The 25170-nt window shown below is 46.3% G+C and overlaps 1 protein-coding gene across 1 annotated transcript; it reads left to right on the forward strand.

Annotated features, from left to right (window-relative positions):
- On the forward strand, nucleotides 1-25170 carry LOC142921858 (cordon-bleu protein-like 1). Its single transcript, XM_076063193.1, has 7 exons — nucleotides 1-401; nucleotides 8240-8414; nucleotides 13600-13816; nucleotides 18893-19124; nucleotides 23526-23614; nucleotides 24172-24514; nucleotides 25166-25170. Exons 2-7 carry the CDS (start codon nucleotides 8251-8253, stop codon nucleotides 25168-25170), a joined length of 1050 nt encoding a protein of 349 aa, XP_075919308.1. The 5' UTR covers nucleotides 1-401; nucleotides 8240-8250.

Genomic DNA, 25170 nt, shown 5'->3' on the forward strand with positions numbered 1-25170 from the left:
CTCCTGCCGCTCTCATCAACTCCACTTCGCTCTCTCTCTCACAGCTCCCATAATCTCTCTCTCCTTCTCTCTCTCTCCCCTTCTCTCGCTCATCCGCTCCGTGGGCCCCTTCGCGCACACGACGACGGGACTACGCAGCGGTGACGGGGCCCGTCTGAGACCGACCGTAACCGAGGTCCCGGCCACACTGCCGTCGAGTTCTGTTCACGCTCCCGCCCGCCCCGCCCGCCCGCCTCCCGGCTTCCAGGGAGGAGTGAGAGACGGCAAGCAGCCAGCAGCAGCAGCCAGCAGCCTGTGGAGTTACAAGGTTTTGTCTGGAGACCCCGTTAAGACAAAATCCACGACTACAAACAACCACGTGACCAGCACCACCACCACCAGCACGTGATCACCAGCACGTGGTAATGGCTACCTTTTGTCGCACGCTGCTGCTGTTGTCGCTGTCTGTGTGAGCAGCAGCAGCAGCACGTGGAGGAAGTGGGGTTGGTTGCAAGTGTGGAAGTGGAGAGAGACGGAGAAGTTTGTACTTGTTTTGTTCACGATATTAATTATAAATAGATGGTGATGCTGCTGCTTGCTTGCACAGCGTCACAAACTCTTGCGGTTCTGCGAGGTCGCATTCGTAAACAACAACACTTTGTAAAGTTGTTGCGTGGTGTGAAGTAAACAAGTTTATGTCGTCCGTGATGATGGTGTGGTTGTTGTGGTTGTTGGTGGTGGTGGTGGGGTGTTCTGGGCTCCCTTATTTATGTTTAATGATTGTTGTTTGTGACAATCTTTGAAGCCGTAGCAGCTATACGTTGATGATGGTGTGGTTGTTGTTGGTGGTGGGGTGTTCTGGGCTCCCTTATTTATGTTTAATGATTGTTGTTTGTGACGATCTTTGAAGCCGTAGCAGCTATACGTTGATGGTGGTGTGGTTGTTGGTGGTGGTGGGGTGTTCTGGGCTCCCTTATTTATGTTTAATGATTGTTGTTTGTGATAATCTTTGAAGCCGTAGCAGCTATACGTTGATGATGGCGTGGTTGTTGTGGTTGTTGGTGGTGGGGTGTTCTGGGCTCCCTTATTTATGTTTAATGATTGTTGTTTGTGATAATCTTTGAAGCCGTAGCAGCTATACGTTGAACAAGTCGGATTGATGAGTAACTCTGATAACTTGGCACAAGTTACATTTTGATTTTTATGCTTTCGTGACTGCAGGGATTCTTATTCTTGGTTCTTTTTGGTAAAGTCACCACGTAGAAGGGAAACTATAAAATAATAAAAATATAACACAAAATTCTCACGACGTTTCGACTGCAACACAAGCAATCATCATCAGGTGTGAAAACCACAGCAAGAATATTTTGTTGTGGTTTTCACACCTGATGATGATTGCTTGTGTTGCAGTCGATACGTCGTGAGAATTGTATTATTTTATATTTGTATTATTTTATTGTTTCCCTTCTATGTGACTTTACCGAAAGAACCAAGAATAATAATTTTATTGTTTTATATTTTTATTATTTTATTGTTTTATATTTTTATTGTTTTATTGTTTCCCTTCTACGTGGTGACTTTACCGAACGAACCAAGAATATTTTAGCACAAGTTGTGGTGGTGAACGGGGCCTTTGGCGTTTGTGGTTTACGTGGCTGTGTTATTGTTTGATTTATTGTTCTGATATACAGCACCTCTAATGTATTTTTGCCGTAATTACGGTACTCTTATTCGTAGTTTAAAAGTAACGTGTATAGATTTTACAAGTTCTAAGTTACGAGTGAACGACTGTGTCTGATTTTTCGTGGCTAACGTGGCTGTGTTAATGAGCTCCACGTGGTTAATACACGTGGCCGATTTACGACTGCGGTCATTTATAAAGGTGTATTATAAGTGCTGTGTTTTACAGTATAAAGTACCACCACCACCGTGTGTGTGTACAGACGGTGGGAGCGGTTTAATAGGACGTGTGATAATATGCCTGACACATTTCTTTGCATTTTCTACATACGTGTAAAATCTATGACACTCAAGCGCATGTTTAAATAACTTGCTGAATACAAATACGGGCATGTTACATAACGCTTGAACAATGTAGTATTGAGATGCTGTGAATCACAATGGATGACGTAATTGTTATGGCGAGTGGCTTTTTAACAATCGATTCGGCAAAACAAAACTGAAACCTTTTAACAAGGATTCATGTTACTGCATTAACCACATACTATGATAATAAAAAAAACATACTATGATAATATATGATGCATTATCCTTGAAACTGATTGGTCCACACCAAGGGATGGCTTTCTTGGTGTGGACCAATCAGTTTCAAGGACAATGCATCATATATGATCATAGTATGTGTTTTGTTTGCATTTTGACTGCAGGTATTGTGGTTAATGCAGTAACATGAATCCTTGTTAAAAGGTTTCAGTTTTGTTGCCAGAAAAAAGGGGAAAAAACACTATTATATTTTGGTACTGGCAAAGGAGGTCTAATGATGGAAAACGTTGATCCATCTGAGCAGTGTCCGCTCACTCTGGCTGACACGTGTGTACTCATTGTTGTATTGTGTCTGTGTGTGTGTGTCCGTGTGTGTGTCCGTGTGTGTGTGTCCGTGTGTGTGTGTCTGTGTGTGTATGTTTGTGTGTGTATCCGTGTGTGTGTCCGTGTGTGTCCGTGTGTGTGCAAGCAGGTTGTTGTTGTTCCTCCCCCTTTGAAACTCCTGCCAAGGTGCTTACACATAGAATAATTTCAGTGTACACCGTACACAGCAGGTTGCAACATCCTTGTACAAACACACACACACTCACACACTTATATACACACTCACATACACTCATACACACTCATATACACACTCATATACACTCATATACACACTCACATACACACTGACATACACACACACATACACACTCATGTACACACTCACATACACATACACACTCACATACACACTCATATACACACACACATACACACTCACATACACACTTACATACACACTCACATTCACACTCATATACACACACACTCACATACACACTCACATACACACTCACATTCACACTCATATACACACTCACATACACACTCACATACACACTCACATACACACTCACATACACACATACACACTCACATACACACTCACATACACACTCACATACACACTCATATACACACTCATATACACATACACGCTCACATACACACTCACATACATACACACATACACACTCACATACACACTCATATACACACTCATATACATACACACACACTCACATACACATACACACTCACATACATACACATACACACTCATATACACAACAACGACAAAGATCCCCCATATTACCTTAACAGACTGTATACACACATACACACTCACATACACACTCACATACACACACACTCACATACACACTCATATACATACTCACACACATACACACACTCACATACACACTCACATACACACTCACATACACACTCACATACACACTCATATACACACTCATATACACATACACGCTCACATACACACTCACATACACACTCATATACACACTCACATACACACATACACACTCACATACACACATACAACAACAACCGCCATTCGCCACTAAGTGGCGGTGACGTCACCACGACGCTTGTGCCAGGCTATGTGCACCCTGAGGCCACGTGAAGTGTCGAACGCCCGCTGGCAGGAGGTCACGGGGCAGACCCAGGTGCCACGGGTCGACTGACTGAGATGATTGGCTGATGCACCACCTGTGCCCCCTACTGTGCCAACCTGCTGTGCTTTAGCCACCCGGCGCTCCGTTCGCTGTTGTGAGCGTCGCTCCTCCGCCCTCCGTTGTTGTTGGAGGGCGACTGCCTCCAACTGCCCAGTAGCATCCTTCACGAGCCTCCTCCACAGAGGCCGATCTTGACACCGCTGGTACCAGTCATCGGCAAGTCCACTCAGCTCCACGTCCTCCTGTACCACATCACTCCATCTCTTCTCTAGCCCGTGCCGCGCCCGCCCAGCCCCCTCAATCCGGCCAAACAAAAGCTGTTTCGGCATGCGGTGGCTGGGCATGCGGGCTACATGACCCAGCCATCGCAGCCTTGCCTGCCGGAGGAGCTCACCGATGGGACCCTGCCCAGATCTTTCAAGGATTTGTGAGCTCCTCACACAATCCAGTCTGGTTAAACCCAGGATGGATCGTAGGCAGGCCAGCCTAAATGTTTCTAACCGGCGAAGATGTTCCACCAGGGGGGTCCACGTCTCGCAAGCGTAGAGAAGGGAGGGAATGACCGTGGCCGAGAAGACCTGAAGCTTAGTGCGGAGCGACAGACCAGGTAGCTTCCACACAGCGTTACGCAACCGATGAAAAGATATTGCCGCTCGACTGATTCGGAGTGAGACCTCTGATGTTAAACTGGAGCCAGTCATAAGCACACTGCCCAGGTATGGGAAACTCTCCACTCTCTCCACAACTGCCCCATCACCGATTGGGAGTTGTGGGGGTGGAGTGTCCGATGGTACAAAATACCCAGGCAGGTGCTTAGTTTTGGTGGGGCTGATGGTAAGGCCCCACCTCTTAGTGGCACGCTCCAGTCTCAGCAGCAGCGTCTCCAACTCCTCCTCTGACTGAGCAGCTATTACCAAATCATCAGCATACATAACGTGGTTGAGCAATAGGGAGCCATCCCTTGACCGCACCCGGGCATCGATTAGCCTCCCATTATATCTGTACCATATGGAGATTCCCCCGGTACAGCTATTGAAGGCTTCACGAACTACGTGGTCAAAATAGATGTTAAATAATGTGGGAGCCAGAGGACATCCCTGTCGCACCCCAAGATGTACAGGGAATGGCTCTGACTCCCGGCCACGTAGTTTTACCCGGGCCCGCTCACCATCATGAAGGTCCTTAATGATCGTGAGCAGAGGGTCAGGTACTCCAAAAGCACGAAGAACGACCCAGAGCCCAGGCCTACTGATGGTATCATAGGCCTTGACCAGGTCAATAAAGCAGAGATGTAGGTCTTGTTGGAATTCCCTACACCTCTGCTGTAGCAGACGGACAGAAAATATGGCATCTGTGCAGGACCGCCCTTTCCTGAAACCGCATTGGGGCTCCGCAAGCCTCTCCTCAGCGTGCCTGGCAAGGCGATGCTGAATAATCCTTGCCAGGACCTTTCCCGGCACACTGAGGAGTGAGATGCCCCTGTAGTTGTTACAGTCTGTGCGGTCCCCCTTCTTAAAAAGGGGGACCACCAGGGCATCCTTCCAATCCTGCGGAACCCGTCCAGTGGTCCAGACTGTTGTTATGATGTCATATAGGGCAGTCTGTGCACAAACGCCACCCTCCCTCAGCATTTCGCTTGGGAGATCATCTCTGCCCGCTGCCTTTCCTGGTCTCAGACTCCGGATCGCCTTCAATACTTCCTCAGCAGATGGCACCTCAGCCAGCCACTCACAGGGGGTGACTTCATCCAATATTTGAGGCACCGCAGCCTCAGCAGGGTCATCCTCACTTTGTGCCACGATGTTTTCCTGGCTGAGGGATTTTCCCTCCCCCAGGACCTCACAGAAATGCTCAGCAAATCTGCGAACCTGTTCCTGGGGGTCGGAAATTGGATCACCGTTTTTTCCCCTAATGATGGTAATAGGTGTGGCGCTGCAGGTTACTTTTTTGATGGAGTTAAATAGAGATTTGTGATCACGGGCCACTGAGGCAGACTCCATCTCCTCAGCAACCCGCGACCACCACCCATCCTTGCAGCGCCTCACGGCTCTCCGAACCTCTGAGCGAAGGCTGCGGTAAGCCTCCTCATTCTCTGACGTGGGATTCTGTAGCCGATGACAGTGGGCCTGTCGCTTTTTCTCAACCATCCTGAACAACTCCTCTGTCATCCAGGGTGTCTGGGGAGGTCTGGACCACGTACCCAGAGCAGCCATTGCAGCTGCATGAGTCACAGTCCTAAACCTCGCCCATTTACCCTCGATATCAGGAGGAGTCGGGGACGATGCCAATCCCAGCCGCAAGCGATGATGAAATTCTCGCTTGCAACTTTCATCAGATAACTGAGACCAGGCCACTTTAGGTTGGAATGGGGTCCTGGGTGTACACCCACCACCGGAGTGGAAGAATGGCAGGCGCATCTTACAGATGACTAGTCGATGGTCAGAGGGCAGATCAGCTCCACGGTAGGTCCTGGTGTCAAGGACATGGGCTCGCATTCGCTGGTCCGTCACTATGTAGTCCAGCAGATGTTCTTGCTTGGACCTGGCATGCATCCATGATGTTGTGTGGATGCGCCGATGCCGGAACAGCGTGTTGGTAATTACAAGCCCATGGGCTGCACAAAAATCTAGCAGCCTCCTACCGTTGTTATTGAGCTGATCTGGCCCATGCCCTCCAATCACTCCAGACCAGGTGCCAGTATCATGACCAACTCGGGCATTGAAGTCACCCAACATGATGACTCTATCCCGAGGGGCCACTTTAGCCAGCACCTGTGACAGGAGGTCATAGAAGGCATCTGACTCATCGGCTTTGCCTGCATCCCTCCACGGATGTTCATCTTCGGTGGGGGCATAAGTAACCACGACCACCATTCCTCGCCTCCGGTTGATGGGAAGGCGAGCGCAAAGTAGCCTGGGGCTTACAGCTTCCCACACCTCACCGCCACGCTCCCACGCCCCCTTCATTCTTTTGTTCAAAAGAAGAGCCACACCCTGTTGTTTGGCAGTCTGCTGCCCCGAGTAGAGGACTGTCCACCCCTCATGGTGGCAGGAGCCAGAGCCGGTCCACCGGACCTCCTGAATGCCGCATAGATCCAGGCGGTACCGGTCCAGCTCCCGACAGAGGAGTGGCAGCCTCTCCTCTGCAGTGAGCGTTCGAACATTCCACGTGGCCACCCGTAGTGGCTTTTCGTTGTTTCTGGAGTAGCCCCGAGGGTAGGTATTCAATCTCCTGGCTCCGCCAATTGGGGTTTGGCCAGGAGACGTCATAGACGCCTGGCCCCCCGGGGCCTCCGGCACAAGCTTAGTTGTTACATATTTCAGTTTAATTCGTGGTTTCGTGGTAATTAATTGAAGGTGGAGGGGTTACCAGCCCCTCGCACCCGTCCAGAGCCCCCGTTTAGCCCCTGTGGTGGACACATATGCCATGAGGGGAGGAGCCAATCAAAATTGGATCTCCCCCCACAGCGCTGTCCACGACAGAGTTGCCCGTCCGGCACCGCGAGGAGGTAGGGGGTTGTTTTGCCGGACACACACATACATACACACACATACACACACTCACACTCTTACTGCATTACGCCAAGAATGCAGTAAGTGGTCAGATCGTAAACATTCGGGATAATTATTCACCCAAACAAAAATTATATCGTACGTACTGATCACACCCCTAAACTCACTTAAGTCATGTACTAAGGTGTGTCTTGATAATGTTAACTGGTTACTTGACGGAGTGACCACACCCCCCCCCCCCACCATACTGATAGATGATTTAAAAAAAAATGAACGGATCAATGAATGACTCATCACGTGCTAATCACTCATCAACATCCTGTTGTCAAGAGTGATTTAATATCACTTCTCTGTGTAGTAATTTCATGGCGGTACAGGGCTTGCACAGTCAGTGCAAGATGTATTCAAAGAGCACTGCCCAATTTTAAGTGAACGTGAAATTGCATGCAACAAAGTAGCAAACGTGTTACGTTGAACTGGCAATTGCATTTACGTAGATATTGCGTTTTACATAAGCATCACATGGAGCTACTGTGTTTGTAATATAATGGTTCCATCTGCTTCGTTTTTATGAAATGTTTTATTTATTTAAAGCATCATGATCATCCATTACTGCTGCTAACCACTAAATGAATACATTAATTTCCTTTCAATTTGTGAATATAGGTGCACGTGGCCATGCGAGATCTGAAAGTGATGTGTGTAAGGGCGGTCACACGCCTATCACTTGATTAATTGCAGTTTTAAGTCAGGGTTGAATGTTGACGCATTGATCCCCATTGCCTTGTGATCTCTTAAGTGGCCGATCATTCGTTGTTCCTAACAAAACGCCAGTCCACCGACGTTGGAGAATGAGTGGCTTCGCCTTGACCTAACGAATGTACCTGCATCAACCCTGACTGCACACCCAACCCCCCTTGTTGATGTAACAATATAAATCCTTAAAACGGCCTAGCAGCGCAACGTCCCACTGCTCTTTATTTTGTTGTCGTTCCGCAGCAGCCAGGAAGATGAAGCCCCGTGCGCCGGTACCACCGCTGATGCGGTCCCAGTCCCAGACTGGGACCCCCAGCTTAGACCCACCGGACGGTGGCGACGGCCCCCCAGTGGACAATGTGGAGCTCAACGTCATCCTGCCGGGCGGGGTGCACCACGTGGCCCGAGTCGACGGGAGGTGCCTGTCGTGCACTTGGATTATTTACACAAAGATAAACAGACAAAGATCCCCCGTGTAGCCTGTAACAGAGTTGTAGGGGCAAGTGCTGTTAGCGAGCACACACAAAGACAAAGATCCCCCACCGTGTAGCCTGTAACAGACTGTAGGGGCAAGTGCTGTTAGCGAGCACACACAAAGACAAAGATCCCCCGTGTAGCCTGTAACAGGCTTTAGGGGCAAGTGCTGTTAGCGAGCAGCACACAAAGACAAAGATCCCCCGTGTAGCCTGTAACAGACTGTAGGGGCAAGTGCTGTTAGCGAGCAGCACACAAAGACAAAGATCCCCCGTGTAGCCTTAACAGACTGTTGGGCAAGTGCTGTTAGTGAGCACTTATGAAGGCCGGAACGGTACACGAGGGGGTGGGTGGCCAGCACCACGCCCGACCGCCTTTGTCTCCCCAGTGGCAATGTTTTTATCCACCGCACCAGGTACTCATTTGAGGCTGAGTCGACCTAGGGGAGGCCCGGGACCCGTTCAGATAATTGTCACCGGTGTTGGCCGTGAGCGGGAATCAAACCCGGGTCGCCAGGTTCATAGCGCAGCGTAGCGCTAACCGCTACACACACACGCACACTCATTCCATTCCTGCGGGGATCAAGCGATGGATGGGTAAGCATTTTATGGCCGCCCAAGTTTGGCACAGGCGTAATGGGTTCCGTAGACACACCTTCGTATAGACAACTCCTTTATTACAACACAGCGCTCCCCGACAGTCCTGATGGGCTGCTACAGCCCTAGGGACACGGCCTACTCCCGGCGTGCCGTGACGCTGGCAACGCTCTCGGCTCCTCCGCTGTGATCACCCTAAGGGGGGGCTGACCCCTGACCCCGACCCAGGGTCTACACTCTGGCTTCCTCTGACCTCGCCCTTATAAGGGCGTAGGGCCGGGGAGTCCCAGAGTCCCACCACTGGCCCCAGAGTCCTACCACAGGCCCAGAGTCCCACCAGCGGCCCCAGAGTCCCACCACTGACCTCAGAGTCCCACCACTGGCCCAGAGTCCCACCACTGGCCCCAGAGTCCAACCACTGGCCCCAGAGTCCCACCAGCGGCCCCAGAGTCCCACCACTGGCCCAGAGTCCCACCACTGGCCTCAGAGTCCACCACTGGCCCAGAGTCCCACCACTAGCCCCAGAGTCCCACCACCGGCCCAGAGTCCCACCACTGGCCCAGAGTCCCACCACTGGCCCCAGAGTCCCACCACTGGCCCAGAGTCCCACTACCAGTGCCCCAGAGTCCCACCACCACCGGCCCAGAGTCCCACCACTGGCCCAGAGTCCCACCACCACTGGCCCAGAGTCCCACCACCGGCCCCAGAGTCCCACCACCGGCCCAAAGTCCCACCACTGGCCCAGAGTCCCACCACCGGCCCAAAGTCCCACCACCGGCCCCAGAGTCCCACCACCGGCCCAGAGTCCCACCACTGGCCCAGAGTCCCACCACTGGCCCAGAGTCCCACCACTGGCCCAGAGTCCCACCACTGGCCCCAGAGTCCCACCACCGGCCCAGAGTCCCACCACTGGCCCCAGAGTCCCACCAGCGGCCCAGAGTCCCACCACCGGCCCAGAGTCCCACCACCGGCCCAGAGTCCACCACCGGCCCAGAGTCCCACCACCGGCCCAGAGTCTCACCACCGGCCCGCACGGCGTCCCCAGGGCCCTTGCAAGGGGCCCCAGGGTCCTGTCTGGCTGCTACCGGTCTTCGGCTTCGGTCTTCAACTGGTCCCAGATCGGCTGGGGGAGGTCCCCTTTGATGCCCCTTGCCCAGTGAGGGGCTCAGCTGTCTGGGATCCTAGAAGCCCCGTAGCCCTTCACCCCGACGGTACGAGGTACCGTAGTACCATCTGTGGTGTTACATTACGTGGTACCGTAGTACCATCTGTGGTGTTACACTGCGTGGGACCGTAGTACCATCTGTGGTGTTACACTACTTGGTACCGTAGTACCATCTGTGGTGTTACACTACGTGGTACCGTAGTACTATCTGTGGTGTTACACTACGAGGTACCATCTGTGGTGTTACACTACGTAGTACCATCTGTGATGTTACACTACGAGGTACCCTAGTACCATCTGTGGTGTTACACTATGTGGTACCGTAGTACCATCTGTGGTGTTACACTACGAGGTACCGTAGTACCATCTGTGGTGTTACACTACGAGGTACCATCTGTGGTGTTACACTACGTGGTACCGTATTACCATCTGTGGTGTTACACCACGTAGTACCATCTGTGGTGTTACACTACGTAGTACCATCTGTGGTGTTACACTACGTAGTACCATCTGTGGTGTTACACTAGTAGTACTATCTGTGGTGTTACACTAGTAGTACTATCTGTGGTGTTACACTAGTAGTACTATCTGTGGTGTTACACTAGTAGTACTATCTGTGGTGTTACACTACGTAGTACCATCTGTGGTGTTACACTAGTAGTACCACCTGTGGTGTTACACTACGTAGTACCATCTGTGGTGTTACACTACGTAGTACCATCTGTGGTGTTACACTAGTAGTACTATCTGTGGTGTTACACTAGTAGTACCATCTGTGGTGTTACACTACGTAGTACCATCTGTGGTGTTACACTACGTAGTACCATATGTGGTGTTACACTACGTAGTACCATCTGTGGTGTTACACTACGTGGTACCGTAGTACCATCTGTGGTGCTACACAAGCATTGAAATGTCAATTTGGAAAGGCGTGAGAGTGGAGTTTAATGAGAGTGGTGAGTGGAGTTTAATGAGAGTGGTGAGTGGAGTTTAATGAGAGTGGTGAGTGGAGTTTAATAAGAGTGGTGAGTGGAGTTTAATAAGAGTAGTGAGTGGAGTTTAATAAGAGTGGTGAGTGGAGTTTAATAAGAGTGGTGAGTGGAGTTTAATAAGAGTGGTGAGTGGAGTTTAATAAGAGTGGTGAGTGGAGTTTAATAAGAGTGGTGAGTGGAGTTTAATAAGAGTAGTGAGTGGAGTTTAATAAGAGTGGTGAGTGGAGTTTAATAAGAGTGGTGAGTGGAGTTTAATAAGAGTGGTGAGTGGAGTTTAATAAGAGTGGTGAGTGGAGTTTAATGAGAGTGGTGAGTGGAGTTTAATAAGAGTGGTGAGTGGAGTTTAATAAGAGTGGTGAGTGGAGTTTAATGAGAGTGGTGAGTGGAGTTTAATAAGAGTGGTGAGTGGAGTTTAATAAGAGTGGTGAGTGGAGTTTAATGAGAGTGGTGAGTGGAGTTTAATAAGAGTGGTGAGTGGAGTTTAATAAGAGTGGTGAGTGGAGTTTAATAAGAGTGGTGAGTGGAGTTTAATGAGAGTGGTGTGTGGAGTTTAATGAGAGTGGTGAGTGGAGTTTAATAAGAGTGGTGAGTGGAGTTTAATAAGAGTGGTGAGTGGAGTTTAATAAGAGTGGTGAGTGGAGTTTAATAAGAGTGGTGAGTGTAGTTTAATAAGAGTGGTGAGTGGAGTTTAATAAGAGTGGTGAGTGGAGTTTAATGAGAGTGGTGAGTGGAGTTTAATGAGAGTGGTGAGTGGAGTTTAATAAGAGTGGTGAGTGGAGTTTAATAAGAGTGGTGAGTGGAGTTTAATAAGAGTGGTGAGTGGAGTTTAATGAGAGTGGTGAGTGGAGTTTAATAAGAGTGGTGAGTGGAGTTTAATAAGAGTGGTGAGTGGAGTTTAATAAGAGTGGTGAGTGGAGTTTAATAAGAGTGGTGAGTGGAGTTTAATAAGAGTGGTGAGTGGAGTTTAATAAGAGTGGTGAGTGGAGTTTAATGAGAGTGGTGTGTGGAGTTTAATGAGAGTGGTGAGTGGAGTTTAATAAGAGTGGTGAGTGGAGTTTAATAAGAGTGGTGAGTGGAGTTTAATAAGAGTGGTGAGTGGAGTTTAATAAGAGTGGTGAGTGTAGTTTAATAAGAGTGGTGAGTGGAGTTTAATAAGAGTGGTGAGTGGAGTTTAATGAGAGTGGTGAGTGGAGTTTAATGAGAGTGGTGAGTGGAGTTTAATAAGAGCGGTGAGTGGAGTTTAATAAGAGTGGTGAGTGGAGTTTAATAAGAGTGGTGAGTGGAGTTTAATAAGAGTGGTGAGTGGAGTTTAATGAGAGTGGTGAGTGGAGTTTAATAAGAGTGGTGAGTGGAGTTTAATAAGAGTGGTGAGTGGAGTTTAATAAGAGTGGTGAGTGGAGTTTAATAAGAGTGGTGAGTGTAGTTTAATAAGAGTGGTGAGTGGAGTTTAATAAGAGTGGTGAGTGGAGTTTAATGAGAGTGGTGAGTGGAGTTTAATGAGAGTGGTGAGTGGAGTTTAATAAGAGTGGTGAGTGGAGCTTAATAAGAGTGGTGAGTGGAGTTTAATAAGAGTGGTGAGTGGAGTTTAATAAGAGTGGTGAGTGGAGTTTAATGAGAGTGGTGGACGTGCTGCGTGGGTGGGCGAATGATCCCAGGTAAAACTGGCTCCACGTGGAATGTTTCTGTGCTCACACAGCGGGTTTTAAATGCATTAAAATAAATGTGTTATTTTCACGAAGCATAAATCTTCATGGCCGCGAGGTCAAATTGCCCTCTTTGCAAGCAATTTTATAATGAGCTATTTCCAGTTGTCTGTAATGTGGTCATCTTTTGGGTGATTGCATCTGCCGGTGTGTTATTTTTTTTGGGATTTGTTAAATGCGCAAATAATCGCTATGGATATAATAAACACGCCATTTTATTTCTTGGAAAACATTTACGGTCATTTTGAATACAACATTAAAAGTATATTTTGTATCCATGCAACACGTTTTAACTTGTTAAGCCGTGTTTGAAATCCATGAGTGTGAGCAAGACGTATGATTGATCCCCCTCCTTGTAATACGTTAGGATGGTGAGTGTTTTGAAGATGCATTGTGTACAATTTTTTACTTACATTCCATACTCATTGCTACGGCCCCGTAAACAGTAATTTAAATTACACTCCACACATCGAATGTAAACATGACACAAACGCATCCGCGAGCGTTCATAGCCATGCTGTAAGAATATCACGCTGCATCTTTTGAACAATTTTCTGGTTTCTAAATTACGAGTCGGGCCTCAGTCGGGAACAACAAATGTCCTTACGCACGACTCACACTTTGACGTTGACTTGGAGCTGCTGCTGCTGCCCACGTGTTGCTGTGTGAGCAGCAGGACGGTGACGGACCTCCTGGTTGAACTCTGCGGTCCCTACCGGTTGAGCCCTGACGGCCACACCCTGGAGCTGCTATCGAGGGACGATGCATCGCCTCTACAGTACGGGCCCAGCACACCGCTGGGGGCCCTCGGTGCTGGGACAGCCCTCCTCAAACCTCGACCCGCCGGCGATGACCGACTGGAGAAGCCGATGCAGCCCGTTGTCCCGGAGGTAAAGCGTTGATTCGCTGACGCGGCCTCGTCGTAGGTAAGACTTTGACAGTCGAAACACGCTGGAACCTGCGTAGAGATCTTGGAGTGACGGCCTTCCTCCTAAAAAGCCTCGGCCCGCCACTGATGACCGACTCAGGAAGCCGATGCAGCCCGTTGTCCCGGAGGTAAAGCGTTGATTCGCTGACGCGGCCTCATCGTAGACAAGACTTTGTACAGTCGAAACACGCTGAAACCTGCGTAGAGATCTCGGAGTGACAAAGCTGACTAGAAAAATGGACGTGTAAGCAAAGTGGCCCGGTTCATGCGTACATGCAAATAACTATTATTAGATGAATTATAAGAGTTTGAAACTACACTTTGAGCTAGGTGTGGCTATGGGTGTGTGTTAACACAGCATGTGTGTACATTGTCAGTACACAATTTTAGTTAAATTCTCCTTAAGTACATTTTAGACGTCATTGCCTCAATTGGTTAGCTTCTGCATTAGGCGTCTTTCACACATTTCCTCGGCCGTGTCGTGCTTGTTGACACTTTGTAGAAAGTCTCACGTGTTGTTACAGGTAAAAGGATTTTGTACAGTTTTGTATTAGGGTCCATCTGTGGATTACCATGTTATATACATGGCTCTCCGATTTGACCTTTGTGATAATGTGCCGGATTCATTTCTGAACCTTGCACGCATGCTGCCGACTACACCGTCACGCGATGAGTTATCATCGGGAAACCTTGACCCCTTCGGGTCAAATCTACTTATGAATGGAAATATTTGTGAGACTGGATTTGGTTGGATTTTGGTATCTTGACTAATGAAACATGATGAAATGCCATTATCACATCATGCCTCACTGGATGCACCGGTTGGTGTTACCCGCCAGTTTACAACTTGCAATTTATCAATCTTTGAAATAGCGTGATCAACCGGACTACGCGTTGATTGTGTTTTGACCGACCGACTGTGTTGCTTTATATGGTTTCCAAATGTTGCTAAACCCTGTTTGTCTGGTATGCTTCTCTCTCTGTGTCCCCTGTTGTATCTGTGTTAGTTCCCCCCTACTTGGGTGTCTGTGTATACATCTGAGGTTGTGTCTCCCCTCTCTCTCGTAAACTTAGCTCTTCTGTACCTGATGATGGCTGCTTGTGTTGCAACCGAAACGTCGTACGCTATTATGTTATTTTATTATTTATTATTTATACGTGACTTTACTGATAAAAAAACAAAGAGTAACTACATTTTGCTTTGGCTCAGTTCGCCTGCAGATCATGTTTTTACCAGGCTATACTTAGCATTCATCCAGTAGAAAATTTATACTGAATGATGATGCGGATGATGATGATAATACTTATCCATGGGTGGAATATGCTATGCAAACATTCTTATTTTAAAAATGTTTTACTTTTAAGCAACTTGTATAAACATTGCAACCTAATTAATTTTAAAGGAAAATATTTCCCTCTCGTCACTTCACCGGCTGTGATTATATTTATCACTTGCATTCAGTGAAAAGGATGGATTGCTTTTAGATCAAAGTATTTACGCGCCATACTTGGCTTTATTGAGAAGATAGAGTTGGACCGTTCCGTTCTTCTGTGCAAAGTTGAAGTCTGCTTCGAAAAGCGTACGATGCTTTTTGTTGTTAAATCTTTTAAATTTGACTGCCTCGTTACTTGGTAGTAATGAGGAAGTCAAATTTCCTCTTCGAAATATGTGAATGGTTGGAGTAAGATTTCAATTGGTAAAAGGAGACCGGCAGTCTTATGAATAATACGAAGGGCTAAGATGCAGCCACTTTGTGTGACTATTTGAGTAGGACTGTGGTGGTCAGGCAGAGTTGGAGTTGGTCAGTTTAACACGTAGCAGGCTTTCGCGACCAATATCCATCATAGAGGTTTTTGGGTTAGATCGCGTATAAATATATAAATGTTGTGTCGTGAAAACCCGCCACCACCCGACACAGCCAACTAGTAAGGGCTGTCGCGTAAACAGAACGTGGACGATTCGTCACTAGTACAGCACTCGTGTGTAGTGTATAGTGTAGTGTATAGTAGTGTATAGTGTAGTGTATAGTAGTGTATAGTGTAGTGTATAGCAGTGTATAGTGTAGTGTATAGTGTAGTGTAGTGTATAGTGTAGTGTATAGTAGTGTATAGTGTAGTGTCTAGTAGTGTATAGTGTAGTGTATAGTAGTGTAGTGTATAGTGTAGTTTATAGTGTAGTGTACTAGTACAGCACACCGGTGTGTTGGGGAGCCAAGCCACAACATTTACAATCTGAGTACGACGTTTTGCCAGTAATTACAACCAGCTTCATCAGGCGACATCCAGATTTGTGGAGAAGTCTTCCTGTCTCGTTCCTTACATAGAGGCATAGATGCGTTTACTTTTGATTTATAGCCAGGTCAGCCTATACTGTCATAGTTTTATGCAACTGTTTCCATATTTCCTACTTTATTGACACCAACACAAGTACAATTAAATTACAATAATGAAATGCTCTTAAACAGAGATATGGATAGATATTGGTAATTAGAGACATGTGTTTTCCATGATATCCAAATCTATTACGTATTTCCAATTCTACTCTGCATTGTTTAGTCTGAAATGTAATTTAAGCATGCTTAGCAACTGCAGGTGCTTTAATCCTGGGGATCAGTGAACAAGGCCTTGATCTTCTCTCCTGTGGTGGCTTTGCATTGTACACCAGGATCAGGGGCTAGTTTAGAATGTTTAGCGAGTATGTAAATGTTGTGAAAGCCCAATTGTACCAGAGGCCATGGTACATTAGTTGATATTCTACCAAATGACAAAACGTCTTAGATTTTATCTTGTGATGGTTGTTTATTGTATACTAGACACAGAGGCATATAGCTGGATACAGACCGATAACCTTTGGTGCATTTATTTTCATCTTACAAGTTTAACACGTAGGCTTTCGCGACCAATATCATTCATAATAAAGGCTTTTGGGTTGGATCGCGTTATTTATAAACGTGTCGTAACCCTTATTGTTAAATTAAATATATTGCAACTACAATTCCTTATAGGGGAAACTACTAGTAATTAATAACAATTGAATAATTACCAATCTATTATATAATTACAATACCCTCCCCCTATCCACCTCTAATCGCTGCGCCTGATATGAGTTAAATGATGACGTCACCCTACTGCTGCTCTATTTAAGACCGGGAGCAAGCGGAGAGGGCTTCACCATTCTGGCGAATTGCCCGATGATGCTGGATCTAATCACCAGCGAAACGTCGTATTCACAATGTTGTAAATTATGTTGTGGATTCACTCTTCTACGCGCAAATGGGCTAAAGTAGTGAACTAATTGTCTTTTACTCTTTGGTTCTATTCGGTAAAGTCACCACGTAGGTAAAAAAATAAAACAATAAAATTCTCACGACGTTTCGGCCACAACACAAGCGGCCTTCATCAGGTGAAGGGACCAGCCTGTCTCGAGGACAGCGCTGGAGTGAAACACAGCCACGCTCAGACTACGACCTTTAAGTTTGGCTGTGTTTCACTCCAGCGCTGTCCTCTAGACAGGCTGGTCCCTTCACCTGATGAAGGCTGCTTGTGTTGTGGCCGAAACGTCGTGATTTTTGTTGTTTTATTTTTTTACCTACTACGTGACTTTACCGAATAGAACCAAAGAGTATGGATCCTTGCAGTCACGAAAGCTTCAAATCTAGAATATTTTGTCTTTTGTGAACGTGACACATGTTTACTGCTTTGGCCATGTTGGGTGGTGGAGGGTTTTACGACACATTTATAAATAACGCGATCTCACCCAAAAACCTTTATCGTGAATCATACAAGTTACACGATGAATTTGCTTAGTTAGAGGCTCTCCCCAGGGGTACAAATGCATGCATCCTGTCATCCAGGATATATGGAATATTACACAGCATCATTTGTTAAGCAGGTTATATACTGGTGATGTGATCCAGAAATTCGAAACCAGCTTACTTTCTGAAATCATGCTTTGTCTGCACTGCTGGAAAATATTGGTCTGGAAGGTCCATAGGCAGAATGGATGAAACATCATTACAAAAAGGTTTTTGTTGGGACTGAGCATGAGCCCAGTACAGAGTCACAGTACAAGGGGGGGAACAGAAAGACAAAACATAATTTTACAGTCTGTGTATTATGTATTCATTACCCATGATCCTCCACCACAAACTTGAGTTTGTGTATAGTTTTTCTGTTTTCTGCTGCTAAATCCACCATAGCTTTAATGGTGCTGCTGTTCTCAACAGCTGGAAACAGCATTTGTTTAAAAGGGCAATCCACAAGGTCGAAACTGGTGCAGAGTTTTCCTGCAAAGGCAGAGGCCCCATTGGCTGAGAGACAAATACAATAACATTGTTATTTGTGTGAAGAGGTGGGCTTCCTGTCCCATTGAACCTCCACTACAGCACATCGTGAGGTTTTATACTGTAATTCAGACCAAGTGTAACCCAGTTTTAGTCCCCCTTAATCCACAGCCTAGCCCAGTATTTCATTTTTAAATGGAGAAATTTGATGAACGTTGACAGCTGGATCCTAAGAGGGTAAACGAAGAGGGGATTTGTTAACGACAGCGTTCAATTCGTCGATCCTCTACTTAAATCTCTTAATTCTAGATTTGAAGCTTTCGTGACTGCAAGGATCCATACTCTTTGGTTCTATTGGGTAAAGTCACGTAGGTAAAAAATAAAATAACAAAAATCACGACGTTTCGGCCACAACACAAGCGGCCTTCATCAGGTGAAGGGACCGTGCTGTCATGAGGACAGCGTTGGAGTGAAAACAGCCAAGCTCAGGTCATGGCCCATGCACCTCCTACGTACATCGTGCTCATGTTTATACTAATTCCTTTGTCAAAGCGTTTTGCTTCCTCCCACACAGCTTAAAGGACGCGACCTGGGCTTGGCTGTTTTCACTCCAACGCTGTCCTCGTGACAGCACGGTCCCTTCACCTGATGAAGGCCACTTGTGTTGTTGTGGCCGAAACGTCGTGATTTTTTTTACCTACGTGACTTTACCGAATAGAAGCAAAGAGTATTACATCACTTAATTTGTTTTTCAGCAAACGGTGCGGCTGACGGTGAACTACTCGCGAGCGCGTAAGAAGACCGTAGTTCTGGCGAGCCCGCGCGTGGCCCTGCAAGCGCTGCTGCCCGACATCTGCAACGAGTGCGAGCTTGACGTCCACCACACGGCGCTGTTCGGGGACGCCAGCGAGACGGAGCTGCTCGATACGTCGTGCTCGCTGTCCGAGCTCGGCGTCAAGGAGGTGTACGCCGTCGACAGGAGCAGAGGTTTTGTTTTAACGTTACTTTTGAGCTGATGGAAAAGAACAAAAAATTCGTTTCGATTTGAAGCTTTCGTGACTGCAAGGATTCATCCTTCTTTGGTTCTTTTGGTAAAGTCACCGCCACGTAGAATGAGAATAAAATAATAAATTAATAAAATTAAATAACACAATAAAATTTTCATGACGTTTCGGCCACAACACAAGCGGCCTTCATCAGGTGAAGGGACGAGACTGTCTGGAGGACAGCGCTGGAGCCGCTTGTGTTGTGGCCGAAACGTCGTGAGAATTTTATTTTGTTATTTTATTTGATCAATTTATTATTTTATTCTCATTCTACGTGGTGGTGACTTTACCGAAAGAACCAAAGAATAAAAAATTCGTTTTATCATGGCGGTCCTTTATAAGGCTGGCTTAAAGCCTACCTTCCCTGCAGTTTCTTTTAGACTTGTCAATAGAACCTCCTGGTTATTGACCTAGAATTCATCTTCTTTGGTTCTTTCGGTAAAGTCACCACGTAGAATGAGAATAAAATAATAAATTAATAAAATAAAATAACACAATAAAGGTCAGACGACAGGTCTGTTCCTTTCACCTGAAGAGGGCCACTTGTGTTGTGGCCGAAACGTCGTAAGAATTTAATTGTGTTTTATTAATTGATTATTTTATTCTCATTCTACGTGGTGACTTTACCGAAAGAACCAAAGAAGATGCATCCTTGCAGTCACGAAAGCTTTAAATCGAAATTTGACCTAGAATTGTTTATTTTATCGGTATGACTTTTAAGATAACAATTTGTTTTAGACGTCTGTATATATGTGTGTATGTGTTCATGTGCGACTATATTTTGTACATTACAGGCCTACATATAACGCGTAAAAATGTTTCTTATATCATCATGCAATACATTTTTTTTTACATTTCATTTTGATGCCTTCCACACTACCCTGATATACCTGGAAATAATTCTGTTCTCATTTCAATCGTTCTGATGTACAGTCTATTGTCTAAATTTTGATTTAAAGCTTTCGTGACTGCAGTAATTCATATTCTTAGCTCTTTCGGTAAAGTCACGTTGAAGGGAAACAATAAAATATATTTTAAACAAAATATATTTTATTATCTTATTGTTTCCCTTCAACGTGACTTTACCGAAAGAGCTAAGAATAGTCTATGGTCTGTTTATGGTTTTTTTCTGAGATTCCAAATGCAATGACACTTGTCTTCCTTTCACGTACTTTTATCATTATTACAGTTCATTTGGAATCGCGGACCCCCATGTGGTGATGGTTCAAACCGTGTGCACCTTCTGAAGTTTTAATTTTTTGATATTCTACTCATTTTTTCACCTCTAAAGTTTTCAGACATCGGTATATCTTTTGGGTTTCAAGGTATTTTACTTGTCAGCGTCCTGGAAATATGCCCTGGTCATCTGACTTTCAGTTTTGATACCCCCCCCCCCTCCACTATAATAAATAGCCTTGCTATCCATGTAGAGGTCTCTTACAAGTATATTCTAGTTGCTGTGCCTACTTTTGTGACAGTGTTCATAACTGCTAGCATTTTTAAAGTAAATAGTGCACGTGGCACCTGCTCAAATATCTCTAGTTAGATGCTGATGTGAGCATTGCTTGAAATCAGTCCGCCCGGCAAACTCTCTCAGTCTGCTCACTCTCGGTCTAGTCGCCTCTGGTTCTTTCGGTAAAGTCACCACCATGTAGAATGAGAATAATAAGATAATAAAATAACACGATAAAATTCTCACGACGTTTCGGCCACAACGCAAGAGGCCGTCTTCAGGTGCTTAAGGTTGTGTGAAATCCCTCCCCGTAGAGGTTAAATTTCGATTTAAAGCTTTTGTGACTGCAAGGATTCATCTTCTTTGGTTCCTTCGGTAAAGTCACCACCACCACGTAGAATGGCCGAAACGTCGTGAGAATTTTATTGATGGTGACTTTACCGAAAGAACCAAAGAAGATGAATCCTTGCAGTCACGAAGGCTTCAAATCGAAATTTAGTCGCCTCTGCCTCGTGCTAATTTGTGTCAGTAGGCAAAGCGCATGAATTGGCTTCGAACCTAAAGCCGCCGTGATTGGATTTCTCTGTCGTTCTTTTGGCTACCCATGCATAGCAAAGGAGGTCTCATAATGTAAATGCTCACCCCGAGCCCTCGATACTCTGATGGTGCGCTGTTTTTGAGTTGCACGCCTTTTGGCGTCTTCTGGTCCAACACCAATGGAGACTAGGCTCTAAGAAAAGCCGTCTCGCGTGTGGACCAATCAAATTCAAGGACAGTGCCAATATTATTATCAGAGTTGTCTTTTTGTTTGCATTTTGACTGCTTGTGTTGTGGTTATTGCAAACACGATGCCTTGAATAAAGGTGTCAGTTTTTGTGCCAGTTAAAAAGGTAAAACCTATTACTATATCTTGTTACTGGCAAAGGAGGTCTCATAATGTAAATGCTCACCCCGAGCCCTCAATACTCTGATGGTGCGCTGTTTTTGAGTTGTACGCCTTTTGGCGTCTTCTGGTCCAACGCCAGTGGAGATTAGGCTCTAAGAAAAGCCGTCTCGGGTGTGGACCAATCAAATTCAAGGACAGTGCCAATATTATTATCAGAGTTGTCTTTTTTGTTTGCATTTTGACTGCTTGTGTTGTGGTTATTGCAAACACGATGCCTTGAATAAAGGTGTCAGTTTTTGTGCCAGTCAAAAGGGTAAAACCTATTACTAATGCAGAGGATTGTTCGTGTTATTTGTTTGTGCGTGCGTGCGTGCGAGTTTATGAGCTGCATGTTTGGGCTTGCTGGCTGCTGGAATCGAGCACGGAATGTTCACACGTCCCGTGTGCGGCCACCATGTGGGTGAACTGACTTCTTGGCCGCATTAATAATGGCTTGGGAGGCTTAGAATGTCCGTGCTTGGACAGCTCCATGGTTACCGTGACGGGCTGCAAGTTTCAACCCCTTGGCACAACCAGCGCCGTTCTCTGCTGCGCGCTTTGCTGCATTTTGTGTGCCACCAGCGCCACCCGGTGGGAAATTGAAGAAGTGTAAAATATATAAGCTTAGCTCTTTCGGTAAAGTCACGTTGAAGGGAAACAATAAAATAATAAAATATATAAAACAATAAAAATTCTCACAACGTTTCGACCATAACACAAACGGTCATCATCAGTTGTGAAAACGTGAGAATTTTTATTGTTTGATATATATTTTTATTATTTTATTGTTTCCCTTCAACGTGACTTTACCGAAAGAGCCAAGAATATGAATCACTGCAGTCACGAAAGCTTTAAATCGAAATTTAAGTGTAAAATATTTTAATTTTTTTACAATCCTGCCATCTAGTGGAGAAGTATTGTTACAATGAACAATGTGAACGCTCCGTAGAGGTGTACCTAAAAAAATCTATATACACAAGTATGGTGTAATATGCATGTTTATATCAACATTTAATAAACACCTTGATAATTTTGGTACGTGCGTGAAAATAGTACACCTTTTGCAATTTGAAGTTTCTTGGGTTTCAAGCGTCGTACAATTAATAAAAAAATAGACCACGTATTGAAAGGCTTAATTAATTTAACTTTAATAATAGTTGGGTTTTCCCCTTTTTTCTGGCAACAAAACTGAAACCTTTTAAACAAGGATTCATGCCTACTGCATTAACCACAATACCTGCAGTCAAAATGCAAACAAAAAACATACTATGATAATATATGGTGCATTGTGCTTGAAACTGATTGGTGCACAGGTATTGTGGTTAATGCAGTAGACATGAATCCTTGTAAAAAGGTTTCAGTTTTGTTGCCATCAAAAAGGGGAAAAACCCTATTATTATTATTACATTTTGGAACTGGCAAAGGAGGTCTAATGATAATTTAACTTTGTGTTGCATCTGCAAAAACTACGGACCGTTCACTGTGAAGCGAATTCGCTGCGTGTCATCCCTGTTGCTATATGCACATTAACGCTCAGGTAATGGAAACCTTCACCTGTGGATGTTCTAGATTTGAAGCTTTCGCGACTGCAATGATCCATACTCTTTGGTTCTATTCGGTAAAGTCACGTCACAAACAACAACAAAATAAAAATTGAAAAATTCTCACGACGTTTCGGCCACAACACAAGTGGCCTTCATCAGGTGAAGGGACCGTGCTGTCATGAGGACAGCATTGGAGTGAAAACAGCCTCCCACACAGCTTAAAGTACGCGACCTGGGCTTGGCTGTTTTCACTCCAACGCTGTCCTCGTGACAGCACGGTCCCTTCACCTGATGAAGGCCGCTTGCGTTGTGGCCGAAACGTTGTGAGAATTTTTAATTTTTTTGCTTGTTACGTGACTTTAGCGAATAGAACCAAAGAGTACCCTGTGGATGTATTGAGTGGCTCTCTTTGCGTTACAGAGCTGGGCCATGACCTGAACGACAACGCAGACCTCCCGGAGAAAAAACACAAAGGGCTTTGGAGCTTTTTGCGGCCAAAGATAAAGAAGGTCAGTACGTGACACACTTGCACCCCTGCGTATTTGAAATTGAGCAGTGGTTTTTCTTGCCGTGGTGTTCTCTTGTGACTTCATTAAACGGTGTGTTATTCTCTTGTCGAGAGGAGTGTCATGTGTAGATACACGGAGACATGTTTGTAACAAGATATAGTAATAGGTTTTACCCTTTTGACTGGCACAAAAACTGACACCTTTATTCAAGGCATCATGTTTGCAATAACCACAACACAAGCAGTCAAAATGCAAACAAAAGAGACAACTCTGAAAATAATAATAATATTGGCACTGTCCTTGAATTTGATTGGTCCACACCCGAGACGGCTTTTCTTAGAGCCTAGTCTCCACTGGTGTTGGACCAGAAGACGCCAAAAGGCGTACTAAAAGGGTAAAACCTATTCCTATATCTTGTTTCTGGCAAAGGAGGTCTCATAATGTAAAAGGTTTCAGTTTTGTTGCCAGAAAAAAGGTTGAAAAACCCCCTATTATTATTACATTTTGGCTACTGGCAAAGGAGGTCTAACGATGTAAACCTTGTGTTTCCTGCTCAGAGCCCTCCAGGCCAGCCGCGCCTCGCACAGGAGACCGGAAGAAGCCGGTCACCCCCTCACGCACCGTTGGCCTCGCCTTCGACCCGGGCCGCTGGAGCCACGTCGCCGCTCGGCACGCTGCGGCGTCGCACCAAGCCCCGTGCGCCTCCTCCTCCTCCTCCCCCCCCATCCACCACCGCCCGGGGTACGCAGGCTGCCGGCCCCGAGCCGCCGCCTCCGCTTCCGAGATCTGCCCCAGAACAGGCGCGGCCGGCGGCGTTGTTGTTGTTCTCGCAGCCTGGATCCACTCCTCCTGTGCAGCCCGGCGTGGAGAACGAGCGTCGAAGGCGGAGCAGCTCCGCACGTGAGAGAGAGAGAGGGCTCTCACGTGCTCACATTTTCCATTTTTTTTATTTTTATCAAGTGCCCTTTATAGTTCTATCGATTCAAGGCCGATTTTTTTTTTTTACGACGGAGCGGCTCTTTTTGGCCCTGTTCAAAATGCGGGAATTTAAGCTGTGCCATCGGGCAAACGTTTTGATTTAAGCGAAAAAGTATGTCTAAAAAAAGCTTCTGTTCGTTTCGTCTTGGTAACAACCTGCAAGCATCTCGGGGAGCAAAAAGTGAAATTCCATTGCTTTTAGTGCAGTGAACTGCTTAGGCACAATACCTAAACTTAAACACATTCTCCTGCGGAGGGAGGAGCTGGTAGGAACGTTGTTGGGTTGCTCGGTCAATGGCCAGGGTCAACGGCGGCACCACCACGTGGTGTGTTCCGTAAATATGCCCGACTTTGAGGGCAGGCACAAGCCGGCGTGAGTAGGTTAAACGTTGAGTTTTATAAGGGCACCACGGGGTGACCAGCCCCTCCCCAGCCAGCCCCACCCCCCACGCAGCCCCTCCCCACCCAGCCCCTCCCCACCCTCCCCTCCCCACCCAGCCCCTCCCCACCAGCCCCTCCCCACCCTCCCCTCCCCACCCAGCCCCACCCCTCCCATGTTTGGATGCGCGACAGACTGA

The sequence above is a fragment of the Petromyzon marinus genome, unplaced genomic scaffold, assembly GCF_048934315.1.
Source record: "Petromyzon marinus isolate PM22_M1 ecotype Great Lakes invasive population unplaced genomic scaffold, UKy_Petmar_22M1.pri1.0 PM_G_Scaffold_9, whole genome shotgun sequence".
NCBI lineage: Eukaryota > Metazoa > Chordata > Hyperoartia > Petromyzontiformes > Petromyzontidae > Petromyzon > Petromyzon marinus.

Bases quoted from the DNA above. Each gene is read 5' to 3' on its own strand.
- LOC142921858 (XM_076063193.1), top strand. From the start codon at position 8,251: ATGAAGCCCCGTGCGCCGGTACCACCGCTGATGCGGTCCCAGTCCCAG. The intron at 19,125-23,525 runs GTTTTGTTTTAA...TTTGCGTTACAG, and splicing joins CGCCGTCGACAGGAGCAGAG to AGCTGGGCCATGACCTGAAC. The intron at 23,615-24,171 runs GTCAGTACGTGA...TTTCCTGCTCAG, and splicing joins TGCGGCCAAAGATAAAGAAG to AGCCCTCCAGGCCAGCCGCG.